This window comes from Micropterus dolomieu, linkage group LG09 (genome assembly GCF_021292245.1).
Source record: "Micropterus dolomieu isolate WLL.071019.BEF.003 ecotype Adirondacks linkage group LG09, ASM2129224v1, whole genome shotgun sequence".
Taxonomy (NCBI): Eukaryota; Metazoa; Chordata; class Actinopteri; order Centrarchiformes; family Centrarchidae; genus Micropterus; species Micropterus dolomieu.
The window spans coordinates 14604145-14618717 of NC_060158.1; the positions used below are offsets into that span (position 1 = coordinate 14604145).

General features: G+C 39.8%; 2 protein-coding genes across 5 annotated transcripts in view; both read right to left on the reverse strand.

Moving 5' to 3' along the window:
* LOC123976183 (14-3-3 protein beta/alpha-like) overlaps positions 1-1027 on the reverse strand; it is a 10639-nt gene extending 9612 nt beyond the window's left edge. Inside the window, exon 1 of one of the 3 annotated variants that reach the window (XM_046058100.1) lies at positions 872-1027. The gene's annotated coding sequence lies outside the window, so the exon portion shown is untranslated. Of the gene's footprint in view, positions 1-150; positions 284-871 lie in introns of those variants that run through there. The other 2 variants (XM_046058098.1, XM_046058101.1) reach the window with 2 other exon arrangements.
* Positions 1028-4041: 3014 nt separating this feature from the next.
* znf706 (zinc finger protein 706) lies at positions 4042-7244 on the reverse strand. 2 transcript variants are annotated; one of them, XM_046058102.1, is made up of 3 exons: positions 7063-7244; positions 5100-5245; positions 4042-4940 (listed from the first exon to the last, which is right to left on the reverse strand). In XM_046058102.1, the coding sequence occupies exons 2-3, from the start codon at positions 5232-5234 to the stop codon at positions 4845-4847; spliced, it is 231 nt and encodes a 76-aa protein (XP_045914058.1). In that variant the 5' UTR covers positions 5235-5245; positions 7063-7244; the 3' UTR covers positions 4042-4844. The 2 variants fall into 2 exon arrangements, with proteins under 2 accessions (XP_045914058.1, XP_045914059.1); XM_046058103.1 differs by lacking the exon at positions 7063-7244 and adding an exon at positions 6756-6946.
* Positions 7245-14573: the final 7329 nt, after the last annotated feature.

Below are 14573 nucleotides of genomic sequence, written 5' to 3' on the forward strand. Positions count from 1 at the left end.
AGGCACCCACTGCACTACCTGAATTTATTTCACAAGTAAGTTAAGCTAATTACTAGCTAGGAGATTTTAAAATTCCCTTGCTTCATCTCGGGATAACTGAAGGACTGTTACAGTGCAACAATAAACTCAAATTTGCAAATGACTGCTTACCAGCTTACAGCCTTGTAAAAACGCAGACGCACCAGACCTATGAGACCAGCATGTCAAACATCACACCATCAGTGAGTCAGGTTTGCCAGACACCTGCACCCTTTTGAGGAATGTCGGCCACCCAGTTTCACGTCTCTCTCTCTCTGTCTCACTAACACACACACACACACACACACACACACACCTGCCCACCGGGCTCCTACTGTGCACAGCTAGGATACAGACAATAAACAATAGCCTTCCTGCATTCTATTTTCGGTGTTTTACGTAGAAAACAGTTTAATAACGCAGCCGATGGCTAGATAAGGCCAAACAATGGTGCCACCGATTCAGTTAAACTGAATGAAAAGCGCCTAGCTTAGTTCAGTCCAAAGTGAACGCCCTTTTTCGCTTCCCGGAAAACAAACCAGAGCTGTAGGTTTTCCGCCCGTTAGGCATTAATTTTAGGTCGCTTAATTTACAAAAGCTAATTTGTTACACCCGAAAGCTGCCTTCTAAACACAGCGAGTGAAAGAAATAGACGGGTTGATGTGCAGTAACGTTTCCCATTCAGAAAGCGCAGAACAATGACTGAGCGGCGGCGCATCACTGGCTTCCCCTACAGTCCCGGTAGCTACGATTCATGCAGAATTAAAAGGGCCCCCAAAGCACACGGTGCAAATTTAACTACTTTTCGTCGAAAACGTCAGCTATCATCCGTAGTGAATAAATGTGAACTAACCTGTTAGTGTCGTTAGACGATGTTGTTCCTGATTCCCGGCCGCACAGCTGATGATCTCTCCCGCTCATCCACGGGGTTTCCCTCCAATCAAAGGCACACCAGCAGGGTCGCACCGGGGCGATGACGTCAGACTCGAGTTGCCAGGGCAACCAAATGTACAGGCGAAATCTTTTAAAGCCACGTAAACTCAGTGAGTGGACAACATTATAAGGAGTTTCCCTCACATTTCATTATTACAAAAAACCTAATGTTGCACATTCTAAATTAAGAAAACAATGCGTATACTATTTGTGTCTCAATGTGGTTCAAAGCCGTTTTTTATTAGCTGCATCTGGCTTTACCTGTAAATCTACGAAGTTTTCTGTTTTATGAATGTAAAAAATGCATATCCCATGAGTGTTTGTCCAACAACGTACGCAAAGACTCATGGTAGATGTAGTTGATTAATTCTATCTTCGGCATGACGAGGAGGAGTTAACGTCTTACTGCGTATTATATTGGTATATAACGATATCTCTTAAAAAGTTTCAGACAGAAATAAAGAACCATTGTTTAAAACTTTTAAGGTTAAAGGAACAGAATCTAACCCGGAAGTGGGGCGGGGCTGCCCCCTCCCTACCCCACAGCCCGCATTTTAGTGTCTCTAGGATTGCTACCGATTGCTACATTGATGGACCTTACACATGATAGGCTCATATGTCATTATTTTCAATTCAGTTTCCCTTTCATCACAAGCATAGACATCATAAAAGAAGTGACAATTGAATAAATAAAAAAATATCCGTTTCTGAGTTAGTATTTTCCCAGCGAGCTTCATATACATGAACACATCGTAAGACGCATGTCCTATTTCACTACTTTCACTAGAGCATCTTTTGAGCGCCTTAACAAGGGGGATGGTTCCACCTAACCACCAACGCCCTTAGTAGTCTAACCACCATCCCTGTTTATCTAATTTAGTGATGCTCCCCAAAATGTTCCCCTAATGAAAAAAAACTAGATGGGCCCTGGAGCATCAATAAAAATAGATTTAAAGACATTACTAAACGTATGATTAGCTATTCAAGCAATCGTGCTGCAGAGAATGTACTCAATAATCAGGTTTTCAACAGGATGTGCCTCGGTCCATAGACATTGGGTGGGGTTTTAAGTTGTTCTGAAGCAGGCCAGTAAATTGCAGCAGATTTCTTTACTGACCTTGAAACACAAGCTAGTTTTGGGCTCAGACAGACATGATAATAATATAGCAGTACTGTTGCTATGGAGGCCACTGACCAATGTGGTTCAGAACCCTGAGCTGTTTTCCTGAAGAAAAAAAAATGCCTATAAATAATTGTTCATAATTTTGGCTTAATTAGCCTTAGATGTTTTAAGACACTGGTACATAAAGCCAAAAAACAATGTTTCACAGGTACAGTGAGAGCACTCTCTGGCTTGCCATAGTTTTTGTCTCTTCAAACTGATATATGTGTCTGGAAATAGATGATCTATAGCCAGTGGGAATCTAATTAACTCCTTCACCTAATTAAGACCATCAATTAATTTTGTGCAAGTGCTCATCATTTCTCTGAGCCCTTCTCTTTAATATAATAATAAAATAAATTAAAAAAATAAGGCCATTACACATCTCTCACAAATGAGATCTTGCAGATGTTTGTGTGTGTCTGCTTGTATGAATGAACATGTCTTGTGTTTTTTCATTCACAAGTTTACAGAAGGGAAGGAAGGAGGTGGACTATGTGTGAGGAGACAAAGGAACAATGTTGGCTATGACTCATCTAGTCGAGCCACGCAAACCACTGAAAAAACAGGCAGCGTGGCACTGGCTTTATTTTTGGTTCTACTCAATACTCATTATAAAGAGGAAAAAGGCTTGGTTATGACAAATATTCATTTTGTGACCTTTTTTATGAATGCAAGGAAAGCTTGTAACACCAGGAAATGCAAAGCTTTGTTTTTTTCCCTTTTGTCTGTATGGCAACACATCTTTTCAACCACTGAGTCTGAGCTGAACAAATGCACCTGTCACAGCTGGAGGAAAAGGGACCACAGGAAATGAATGATCAAAGACACAATTTTCAGCTGGTCGAGTGACTTATGGGTTCAGACAGGATTCATAGTTTTTGTTAATTAGACACACTCACAGTTTGAGTCATTTCCTGTTGTCAGCAGTCAGGCTGGTATCAGGCTCTACATCACACTACTGACATTTATATTTTATCACAATTTAAAATATCCATTTCAGATTTGGCACTGGTATTCTTGTCATTTGCATCTTATTTTCCACGTGTAAACCTTTTCCCTTTCAATTTATTACATCTTTTGCATGTTTTTCATACACACCATGAAATAAGTTATCTGCAAGATGCTTTGATTTTGGTTTTATCTCTTATGTATAAGTTTTTTCTTTTGATGACGTTTTAAATGTAGTTATTTTCCTGTTCAGGAATGTTAACTATAACCTAATATGAACTTCAGTTTAGTTATTTAACCCTGAGAAAACCCCCTAAAAAAAAAAAAAAAAAAAAGACCAGCTGACACCAGATGTTAAAATGTCCAAGTGCAGCAAATGTTATAATATAAACTGTGTATAGTTGATCAATATGTCATCCTGGTGAAGAATAGTTTATTATTATTACCAATTCTCAGAGTCTCTGAGTCAATTACTCAGAGTCTTCCTGTCTCCCTTTCATAATAAGGCTCCCGAGCGGCATAATGCAATAATGTGTACAAATATTCATCATCCATTAATTAATTGCTGCACATTTATAAGTGACAGCTGAAGTCCTTTGAAGAATTCACATTTACATAATGTGAAAAATAAACATTGACACTGTGTGTGAGTAGAACTGTAGAGAAATGCAGTCAATTTGGAAATCAAATATTGAACTGTCAGTAAAAGTAAACAGGTGAAGACAACCTTTCAATCTCGACAGGGAATTTTAGTCCACCAGGCAAGAAAGCCAACACAGAGTATATGTAACTGACAGGCCTGAGTAAACTCCCATCAGGCCAGTTAGTAAGGATTCTTTCAAATAATATTACCTACTGAAAGACACAGTCTCTGTATGTACAATTTGTCTGTTTCATTATGCATCCTACAAAACACTATCACAGAAAATTTGGTGGTTTATGAAAAGAAACATTTGCAAGGAAAGAAAAAGCAGATCTACAACAAAGTAAAATTTAATAAAATGCTATAATACATCATTGGAGCATACATTCATTTTCCAAGTGTACAAATGTTGCCTTTAAACCGCCGTAAAATTTTCTTGTTAACTGACAAGTGGTGTCGCAGCTTGGAAATGGCTAGCAAAACTTCACGTTTTGTGACCCAACATGAAATTACAATTAAGTAGAAGACAGATCTCAGTAGAAGAGGGCAGACAGTGCTGTGAAGGAATTCCATATTTACTAACTGATATGAAAGAGGGAAAAAAAAAGTCTGCCTACTTTTGATTCAGTACTCAAATGATTAATAAAATAGATGAGGTCACATTTGCCATTGCCTTGATTAAAGCAAACTTAAAATCAGAATTCTACCACCCAAGCCAAATCCACACTTTGTTTAAGGACACTGTATGTGTTTACCCCATGTGGTATTCTGGCTGTAAAGGGTTAATCGGACAATCAAGCCACCAAAGCTTCAGATAGAAAGATATAAGAGCAAGCAGCATGAAATATTCCTGTGTGCACAACACCTCAGGGCAGTGAGTAGTCTGTTGAATGAAGGGAGAAATCTTCATTCACCACTTGGTAACAGGGTTTAGCCCCACCTGTATTTAAACACAAGCGAAAACAGGACTGGATGGGAGGAAGCATGGCGTCAAAAGGCAACCTGGTCTGTTCAAGCCTAAATTAACTTAACTGCTTCATGTTGGTTACATAAAATGGTCCTTTACTGTCAGACTGAGGTGAGTGCAGAATTAGTGCAGGGCCTTGAAGAACTGGGTTTGGTATCCAGGGTGGCAGTTTATGCCTCCACTCCCTCTAACTCAGGGGGCAGAGGGGATTTCGGGTGCTTGCTCTGGAAGTGCTGCTTGAAGGTTTTTGGGTCGGGCATCTGTGACTGCAGGAAGGGACAATATATCCAGCAAACATTATGTTATAATTCAGGGAAAAAGCACAAGCCTTGTATTTGGTTGGTCAACGGATTTTATACAAATCAAAAGCCATTTCCCATCCCGAGTCAGGTTTTGGCTCGTCAGAGCTGGGACTTCATACTCACCTTGCACACAAGGCAGGTGAACACTAGCGCTGCCTTTGCTGCAGTCTTTTGATCATGGCCCTTGGCCTTCTTTGCCTCAGCCTGCTTCTTGGCATTTTTCTGCTGAGACTGAATCTTCTGATGCCCACGTGCCATTTTGGCAAAGCCTAAAGAGGAGGTAGCAAGGACAAAGGATTGAATGATTACTGATAAACACCAGTACTATGGACATTTGTTGATATACATCTACCATAAACAAGCCAGTTAGTAAAAGTCCCTTAGTAGTTATTTTAGTGGACACAGAAGGGTTGCATGATACCGTGTTTAATGTCATACCAAAGGTAAAGCATGAGTGACACACCTGAGATCATCACACATTTAGGTCTATGAGACAGGCAATGATCTCATTATTTTCCATCAGTCTTTTGCAAGGCCAGTACAAAGCCTTTCGTAAAGGCAGCTAAAGGTTTCCTGGATATAAACACACTGTAAAAAGCAAGGAAAGAATAAACAACAGCCAGTCAGCCAGCCAGGGCCAGGCAAAGTAAACAAGATAAACCTCCACTTTAACCTGAACTGAAATTCAGGAGCCACATGGCCATAAAACCTTGAGTTACACAAGGGTAAGAGAAATGTATTTCCTGGAAGAAATTCATGACGACAGAAACTAAACAACATACAAAATGCTTTTCTTAGTGACTCTACAGAGGCCGATTCCAGTGGGCAAGGTGTTGAACAAATAACTCTGCTGAGTAAAACCTACAGCCACTTTAAATTCGGCATATGGACCATTGCAAAAAAACAAAACAAAAAAACATGCCACAGTTCCAGGTTTTAATCAGCAAAGATAACAAACCAGTCTCTTGAAACAGGACCAGGCTTGGCAGGTTGTTCTACAGATTTATTTACAATTGGCATTTGTGAAAGAGGGGATTCAGGGCGGGGAAACAAGTTCTCTCTTGCCCAGAATTTTAATTATGGATTTTTACTGTGTGGTCTGATGAACTAGTTTCACCTGTCCAGCACGTACTCCATGGAGGGCACTTCCAATAAGATCCTTCCTTGATAAAAGAAGAGAATGCAAGCTTACTACTAGTGTGGCCACATTGACCCATTAAAGTGCCCCAAGGGGGACAATTGAGCCATGAGCCCTTAGAATTTTATACACCTTATGTAATAATGCAGCATCCAGCCTTAAGGCTCTTTACAGTTTATAAGCTATAGTGGGGCATTTTCCCAAATTACCACACTGATTGAGAGGGTGACCCCGAGGAGTTCAAGGCCCATGAAGGTCTAGGCACTTGGGAAAGTTAACCACTTTGCCTGTTGGTATTCCAGCCTTGCTTTGCTAGCAACTTCTATAAATAGTATGCTGTTAGTCAGCAATGTTGTCAGTGTAGCTTTGGTTAGCTTACGAAAAAATCTGCTAGCCTGCTAAGCACTCAGTTTGTTTACTTGTGTCAACACCATATGTTAGCTAGCTGATTTGAAAACGTGTTTTGTCAGTTGTTAGGAGATTGAGGAATAACATGTAATGAGTTGATAAGTCATTTCACTTATATAAGTAACGTTATTCAGATGTAGGGACAATGAAAACATATAGACGAATTAGCAAGTCAACAGTTAACATTAGCTAGCTAGCTACTGTTTTTGTCTGAGATTTTATTTCCTCTCCACCTCTTAGTTTACTGTTCAGGCAAGTCCTCCTGTTGTGCTTAAGTTACCACAGCACATCTGTCTCATTGTCGTCGAGGCCACATTAGTTTCTTTCCTCGTACAATAATCCAGGTTTTAGCTGGAGTCAAGCGGCAGGTGCCTATCAGCTGTAACGTGGGTTAGCCTACATGCTAGCCTTACGCTATCTCGTTAGCTAGCCGGCTAACCGTATGATGAATATTTCCTTCAGCCCATGAGTAACGTTAATCAGGAAAAGTACCGGCGATATGTTACAACTTAAAAACTTTATTTAGGCAACCATGCTTACCTCACAAAATAAGAGTACGCGTCGTTTGCTGGGAAATCACACTCAAGAGTGACAGCTGCTCAGTTCACAGACAGCTGAAGACTATTGCTGCATTCAAAGACACTCGCAAGATTCGGGGTTTAAAGTAATTGGACAGTTTCATGGGTTACAAAACGTGTAACTGGACTTTCATTTTTTTTAACCATCTTACAAGGTGAATAAAATAACATGTGTTTGGAGCAGTATACCAAACTGTGAATGTAGTGAATGACCAGATAACACAAATAACCCATCAACATAATTGTTGTCCTCATTGGCGGAACAGGTAATGGAATCTAAGTTTTCATTGTCAGACAAACTGCTTTTATCAAATCTAGGGAGCAAGGTAACGTATGTAGGGATAAACCAAAAACTGTGTAAAAGGAATAAACCCATATTTACGATTATGAGGGTAATCTGTGAATGCACTGATGAATGGTTGATAGCTGACGGCATGCTGCAAATACATGACGTTAGCAATGTTGCCCCCAAGTGGTAGAGTTTGGTTAGTACACATCCACAAATACTGGTAAATCAAGATTGCAGTTTTTCTCAGTTGCTTACACACGTTTTTCTGAAAGCATTTTTCTCATTTTCTTAAAACCATAAATACAAAAACTCATACACAAAACTCCACAAAATGCTTGCGAAAGCAAACACGGCATTCAAAACAACGTTATGTCTTCTCGAAATTAAATTTAAATCAAAAAGAAATCTGGCTGCAGCTGTCTTCTTTTTCAGCCTAGCCACAGCACCTCAACATCGCAGGAAATGTCCTCCCTGGCCAAGCAGCAGGAGAAGTATCTGACAAGCGTGTACTGCTAGATCTGCACATGCATATTCCCATGTCTGCAGAAGGTATACATGTATGTGGATCGTGGTCATAGACCTTCCATCTCCAGGCAGTAAATACTATAAATATTGTGTAGGTAGGAATACAGTTCCCAATCTCATGCATACAGTAAAACACACTTTCTGTTTACAGGACTAGTCCACTTTCAGTATTGTACTACAAAGATCACTGAGTACTGTATTGATATGCAGTACTACAATACTGAGAGAGTATATTTCTAATTCTCATTTTGGAAAGTCTGGACTACGAATGCTATTGCAAACCCACTCAAGTTTGGTTGTACTCTCTGCCCAGCCTCTTTCATTTATAGACCATGGTGACCTGAATTTCATCAGAGATTATGGCTCCCCTTGGTCTTCTTCTTCCTCCTCCCTGTCCTCCTCCTCCTCTTACTCTTACTCCACAAAGTGGAAGAAGAATGATCAAATTGCATGCATGTAGGAGAAGAAAGTCAATACAGTTTTCTTAAACTATAAGATGTTTTTTTTATTAAATGTTTCAGGATGATCCCAAGTTGGAAGTTATTGTTTATCCACTGCTTTATTCACAGTGCTGCTGATAAGCATTATTGCATGGCAATCAACATGCACCTGCGGACACAGGCCTGGAATCTGAAATGTATTCACACGTTTAGTTTAGCTTTGAATAAATGCATTTGGACTGTTTGAATTTAAATATTTGATCAAGGTGATGCTTCTTTAAAAAGAGCATCTAGTTTAGGGAGCACATACATTTCTTACTTTTACGGGTGTAACACATACACTTGTTAAAGCTATAGACACTGCCATGCAGAATACCTGGAGATGCTTTCAATTATTTACACACAGGAGGCAGTATATGTGATGAGAAGTCTATTATCAAAATTCACCAGGCCTTTTTAAGGATTTTATTTTATCTGTCTTTCCATTTTGCAAATCTATATTATGTGTTCAGTGTCAAGCAATTTATAACTTTTCTTACATTTGGGAAAGTGCATAAAATAAAATAAGCATTTTGGCTGTTTTTGCTCTTTATTACTTGCTATGTGCTGCTTGTGTTGCACTTTACATAATTCTTTATTATCTTTGATTTTTCAGCTAAATAGCTCTTGGTATACAGTGCATGCAGTACTCACCAGCTGTAAAGCGATGACATGTTTCCTAAAAGTGACACTAGGGGGCAGGTATGGAGGGCTGGGGTGGGTTTTTGTGTGTGTGTGTGTGTGTGTGTGTGTGTGTGTGTGTGTGTGTCTTATGTGAGATATTAGTCAAACATCATAAAATCATGTTGTGAGTGTTGCATCAGCATCTACTTCATGTTCACTGCTGGGCTTCACAGACATTGAGAGATCCACACACCCACAACAACATGAACATAATACTGATGTACTTTGAAATATTGATATATGCTTTTTTTCAACAATATCAAATTAAAGACGTAACTGTATGTACTGATGATCCGGAAAGTCCTGTTTTTGTTAACATCTATATTTAATCACAGCTATGCAAACACTGCTGCAGCATGACCTGTAGGCCTACGCACCATAATGTGGCTCGTAGGACTGAATTAGATATTTATCTTTTCTATCTGTGACTGTGGTTTTGCTGTTTGGTGGGAACAGTGGAGCTGTTCACCTCTGCTCAGTATTTGACTAAATTCAGCTAATATGTAAATTAAGCGCAACTCCAGTTATCACATGATGGAAACCCAGACTCACATGCTGTACCAAAACATCAACCAGTCTCTAAAGAAAATATTCAAATCATAGTTTTATACATCAAGTTGCAAGTTACATTAGTTTATGTCTTTGTCAGTCACGTTAAACAGAGGTACAGAAATCATTGTGTGTGTGTGTGTATCTCCAACATTCACAACCCGTTCCTGTTGGAGATCTTCCCGACAGTAAAGGTGTCATGACTTTCTCCAGAGAAATTTTATCATTGTGAGAAAAGTCTCCAGCCAGCCATTGTGTCCCCGTGCACCTTCCTGCTTTTTTCCCTCCTTATCATAAGAAAAGAGAGACAATCCTTTCAGTCTTTTGTGAAAGAGGGAAATATCTCTCAAGAGAGAAGGGTGTGATTATGCTTTCAGAAGGGGGGCAAAAAGTAAAAGAATCGAGGTTGGGGGGGGTTGGTGGTGGGAAGGTGGGCTGACAAAAGCCGCACATTGCTCAAGTTCCCCCACCCTGGAGGTTGTTGTGCAGGGACTTGCTAGCTTGGGTTTGGGGTGAGGTTGTCCAGCCTTAGGGCCTGTGTGAAAGCAAATCTTCCAGGTGTCAGCTATTCAATAGTGGAGGAGAATATTACCTGGCTGTCCATTGTGCGTATGAATAAGCAGGGGTTTGCCGCAGACAGCCTGAGATATTTTCCCCGTTCCTCCCGCCACGAGGGCTTTCAGGTTCACTTTCGGCTCAGCCAAGTTGTTACTAAGGGATCCTTTTGCTGTAAATTATCTTTTAGCTGTCAAACAGCAGTTTCTGGTTTATGTCTTTAACAGCATGACTACATATCTAAGGTCAGCTAGTCTTGAAGAGGGTGAGCCAAGGTCAAATAGATTCTTTAAGTTGCATTTTAGTGTGGAGACCACTTTGTTCGGCACCTGAAACTTGTCCGGCAACAAAACTTCACACAGAGAGGGAGAAATGGTGGCTGTCAGGGGTGAGTGTGACCTCAGTGTCTCTCTGGAGGCTGTTGAGGGAAGAGGAAGTTGGATTTCATCTTCCACATTGGCCACTTCCTCTCCCTGCCCCCACCCCCCACCCCCCTTGACGCTTTCCTTTTTCTTTTTTTCAAACCAACAGGTTTTGCCACAGTCTACTGCTGCCACAATGTTGCCAGACCAGTCGGGCTGTACACAAGCCATGACACTGTCACAACACATCCACATGCCAGTAACTTTCACTGTTTCCTTTAGACGCCTTGTACCACGTGACTTGATTGACATATGTATAAAAATCAACAAAGAAACCACCAACATTGCACACCAATCTATCTGTGAGGAAGAAACAAACTTTTTTGTACAAACTGACTGCTTTCTTTCTGCTGTTATGCAATGCAAATGCATTCATTGTTTGATTAAAACTGACCCTGAGCTGCCCTGGGAAATCACATCAAGAGGGCAAACCATGCCTTCAGGGGGAAAAAAAGTTAATTTCTTACCTCCACACACACACACACACACACACACACACACAGTTACACAGAGTGCAACTGAAGGAGAGGTGAGGTCTGTTGTCGGCCCGACATAAGCCGGTCAGACAGAGGCTGATTGTGAAGGTGGTGACAGCACTCGCTAACCTCACTAGCAGCAGCTCTCTGATATTTGGACTAACTCGCTGTTAGTGAATAGAGTCAACAGCATTGGATTGAATGTCAGGTCCAGCACAAGTGAATTTCTGATTTATTAGACAATAAAAGGATAGCAGTCATGAGAATACTATGTATAATCTATAAGGAAGTGCCTAAAGTACATGTGAAATGTACTCATGTCAGATGTATGATACTCTGCTCAATGCATAATGTTTTGTGGGACATATTTGTGTAACAGAAATATATTTTTTTTTTTATATTTCTCTAAACATCCAGTGACCTCTCAGATATCCAGGGGACACTTTGGAGTGTTTCAGGTTGGGAACAGCTGCTCTGAAATGAACTTGATTGTGTCAATAAATTTAAACACACACACACAGATGACAAAGTAAGGAAGAATCTTGAATAAATGATTGGAGAATGAATGCAAATGCTTCCATAGACATTATTCACCTTTTACTCTTTTTTGTCATCTGTGTAGTGATGTGATTTACCTGTTCACAGTTTATGGCACAATTATTAACCTGTGAATCTGCCCTGTTAGCACAATTTTAGCTCGTCTCACCTTCCTCCATCCCAACCTCCTGTTTTCTTCACTAGTGACTATCTGGAAGACAACACGTCCCCACACACCTCTCTGTCTCAGCTGTGAGCTGCTGTACTCAAACAGGTAGACTCAGACACCTAATCCTGGCCAAGTCCAGACAAGCTGCTTCTCCCTACGAAAAAACTCTTGGTATGTAGGATACATCTTTCACCTCTCTCACAGAGTGGGACACACACACACACACACACACGCAGAGGAAGATATTCAGTGGCTCTTGGCCCCTGACTGTCCAGTCTTGCCCATGTCTGCTTGTGGCAGCTTGTAAGGTAGCCTTCGCACTAATTTATCATACTGCCGCATGGCAGACATTCCAGCTGGGAGAAGTCATGTAGGGAAAGGCACAGATAAGAGAAAAGCTTATACATAACCATTATTTTGATTTAGCCAATCCAAACATACTTTTCACTCTGTTTTCTGAGTAGAGTTAATGATTCATGGGCACGGACAGACTTGAGACAGTGGGCCCCTGGGTACAGACATATAAAAAAACCAAGCCCCACAACCCTGACCCGGCCACCCCCACCGCTCGTTTGCAGTTGTTTTATCGATCATTGTGGTGGTTTTGCATCTTTTTGTGGTAGTTTTGTGTCTCACTGTAGATGTTACATATGTCTTTACTGTAGATTTGCATCTTTTTGTGGGCATTTTGTGACTCTTTGTAGTTGTTCTCTTTCTCTCAGTGGTAGTTCTGTGTCTTTTTGTAGTTGTTTTGCATTTCTTTGAAGTCATTTTACGTGTCTGTAGTTGTTTTGTGTGTCCTTGTAGTGATTTTGCATCTCTTTAAGGTACTTTTTATCTCTTTGTATTTGTTTTGTGTGTTTTATAGTCATTTGTCAAACACAGGGGCCAAGGGGCCTGTGCCCAGTAGGCATATTCAGTAATCCATCCATGTTCATGGGGAAAAGTGGTAATAAAGTTGAAAAGCAATGTGCTTTGTGTGTTGTGTTTATGTGGTTGTTAGAAAAGGACTCCACCTGTATTTATCTAGCAGTTTCATTTAAACACACACATAGAGAGCTCAGTAAAGGCCCAGGTGCTCTGTAAAACAAATTAGACAAGGGAGTATAGTAGTGATCATCCACTGTGCACGCAAACAAACGCTTGCTCTGCACACACACACACACACACAAACACTACTGACGGTTAAACTGAATCTGAAACGTAATTTTTAGATTTCCATACAAGAGTGCCTGAAGGCATTCATGAACAAAAGGCCTGCATTTTGTCATGCAAACACCTTCATAAGACATCAACTGTTTTCTGAAAATTTGCAGAAAGTTTGTCTTTCCTGCATTGTTTATATACAACTCGTGCACTCATGTTTGTATGTAAAATGCAGCAGTGGTGGAAGAAGTACTAAGATCCTACACCACTGTCAGGCAAATGTAGAGGAATAAAAAGTACATTGCTTTCCTCTGAAAGGTAGTAGAATTGAACAGTAGTGGGAAAAGTACTCTGATTATTTAGGTAAGTACAAGTTGTTGGACCTTTCTCTAATCATTGTTATTTTGTGAAAATTTAGGTTGAGTTTTATCTGTTTGGGTCTTGAACGCTTGTGAACACATTTAAATGAAACCATCGGAGAATCTTAGAGCAGAAATGTCTCTTTGCTGAAATTAACAACTCTAAGACATCTGAAAAATCACACCAGCCACACTGCTTTTTTGTGATGGGTCATAAAACTGTTGACTCTATATAAAGATGGACAACATGACAGCTCCTTTGGTGACAGCAGTAGGTTATAAACCCCGAAAGATGGCAGCCCTCAATCCAGCATCTTTTGTGTGGAGCAATCTTTATATACTCTATAGTCACAAAACAAAAAGGTTGAAAACTACTTGTTTTAACAATACACTGCATTTCGGAGGTGTATCATGTGTTTTTATGTAAAATCTTAGTTCGGTAAGTAACGAGTGTTAAACAGCTATCAAACTAATTTAATAGAATAAAAAAATATAGATTGTATTTGTATATCAGCTGTTTGTATATGGCATTTTATGTAAGAATTGTTTTTATAAAAAATTTGATATAAAAAAGTAAAGTATAAGTACCTAAAATATGCACTTAAGTGCATATATTTCAACTGGTGTTTCCGGCGGTCTTTACAATGCTGTTTTGAACTGAATTGTTTCTTTGTTAACTGTAATAAAGAACAGTAAGTAAGTAATAAAGCTCCTGAAGATTAACAAATATTGATCGAATTCTTAACCATTAGCCTACAATCCATAGCAACTTTATACATTATTTTGCAGTAATGGTAATGGTAATTATGTTTATTTCGAATATATGTAAAAAGAAAATTAAAAAAAAAAAACATCCGACAAGAAAATGAAATCAAGTAAACAAATCAAAGTGATTAGAATAATAAATAAATTAACAATAGCTACAGCCAAAGACTTTTTAAACTCTCATTACATATTCGAAAAGGAGTGGGAAGAAAAAGAAAAACATTATTTAATCCCACCCGCTATCCAATTCAATTCAATTCAATTCAGTTTTATTTATATAGCGCCAAATCACAACAACAGTTATCTCACAGCGCTTTTCATAAAAGAGCAGGTCTAGACCATACTCTGTGATGATATTTACAGAAGCCCAACAGTTCCCACCAAGAGCAAGCACTAGGTGACAGAGGCAAGGAAAAACTTCCTTTTAAGAGGCAGAAACCTCGAGCAGAACCATGGCTCAGGGTGGGCGGCCATCTGCCTCGACCGGTTGGGGTGAAGGAGAGAGAGAGAGAGAGAGA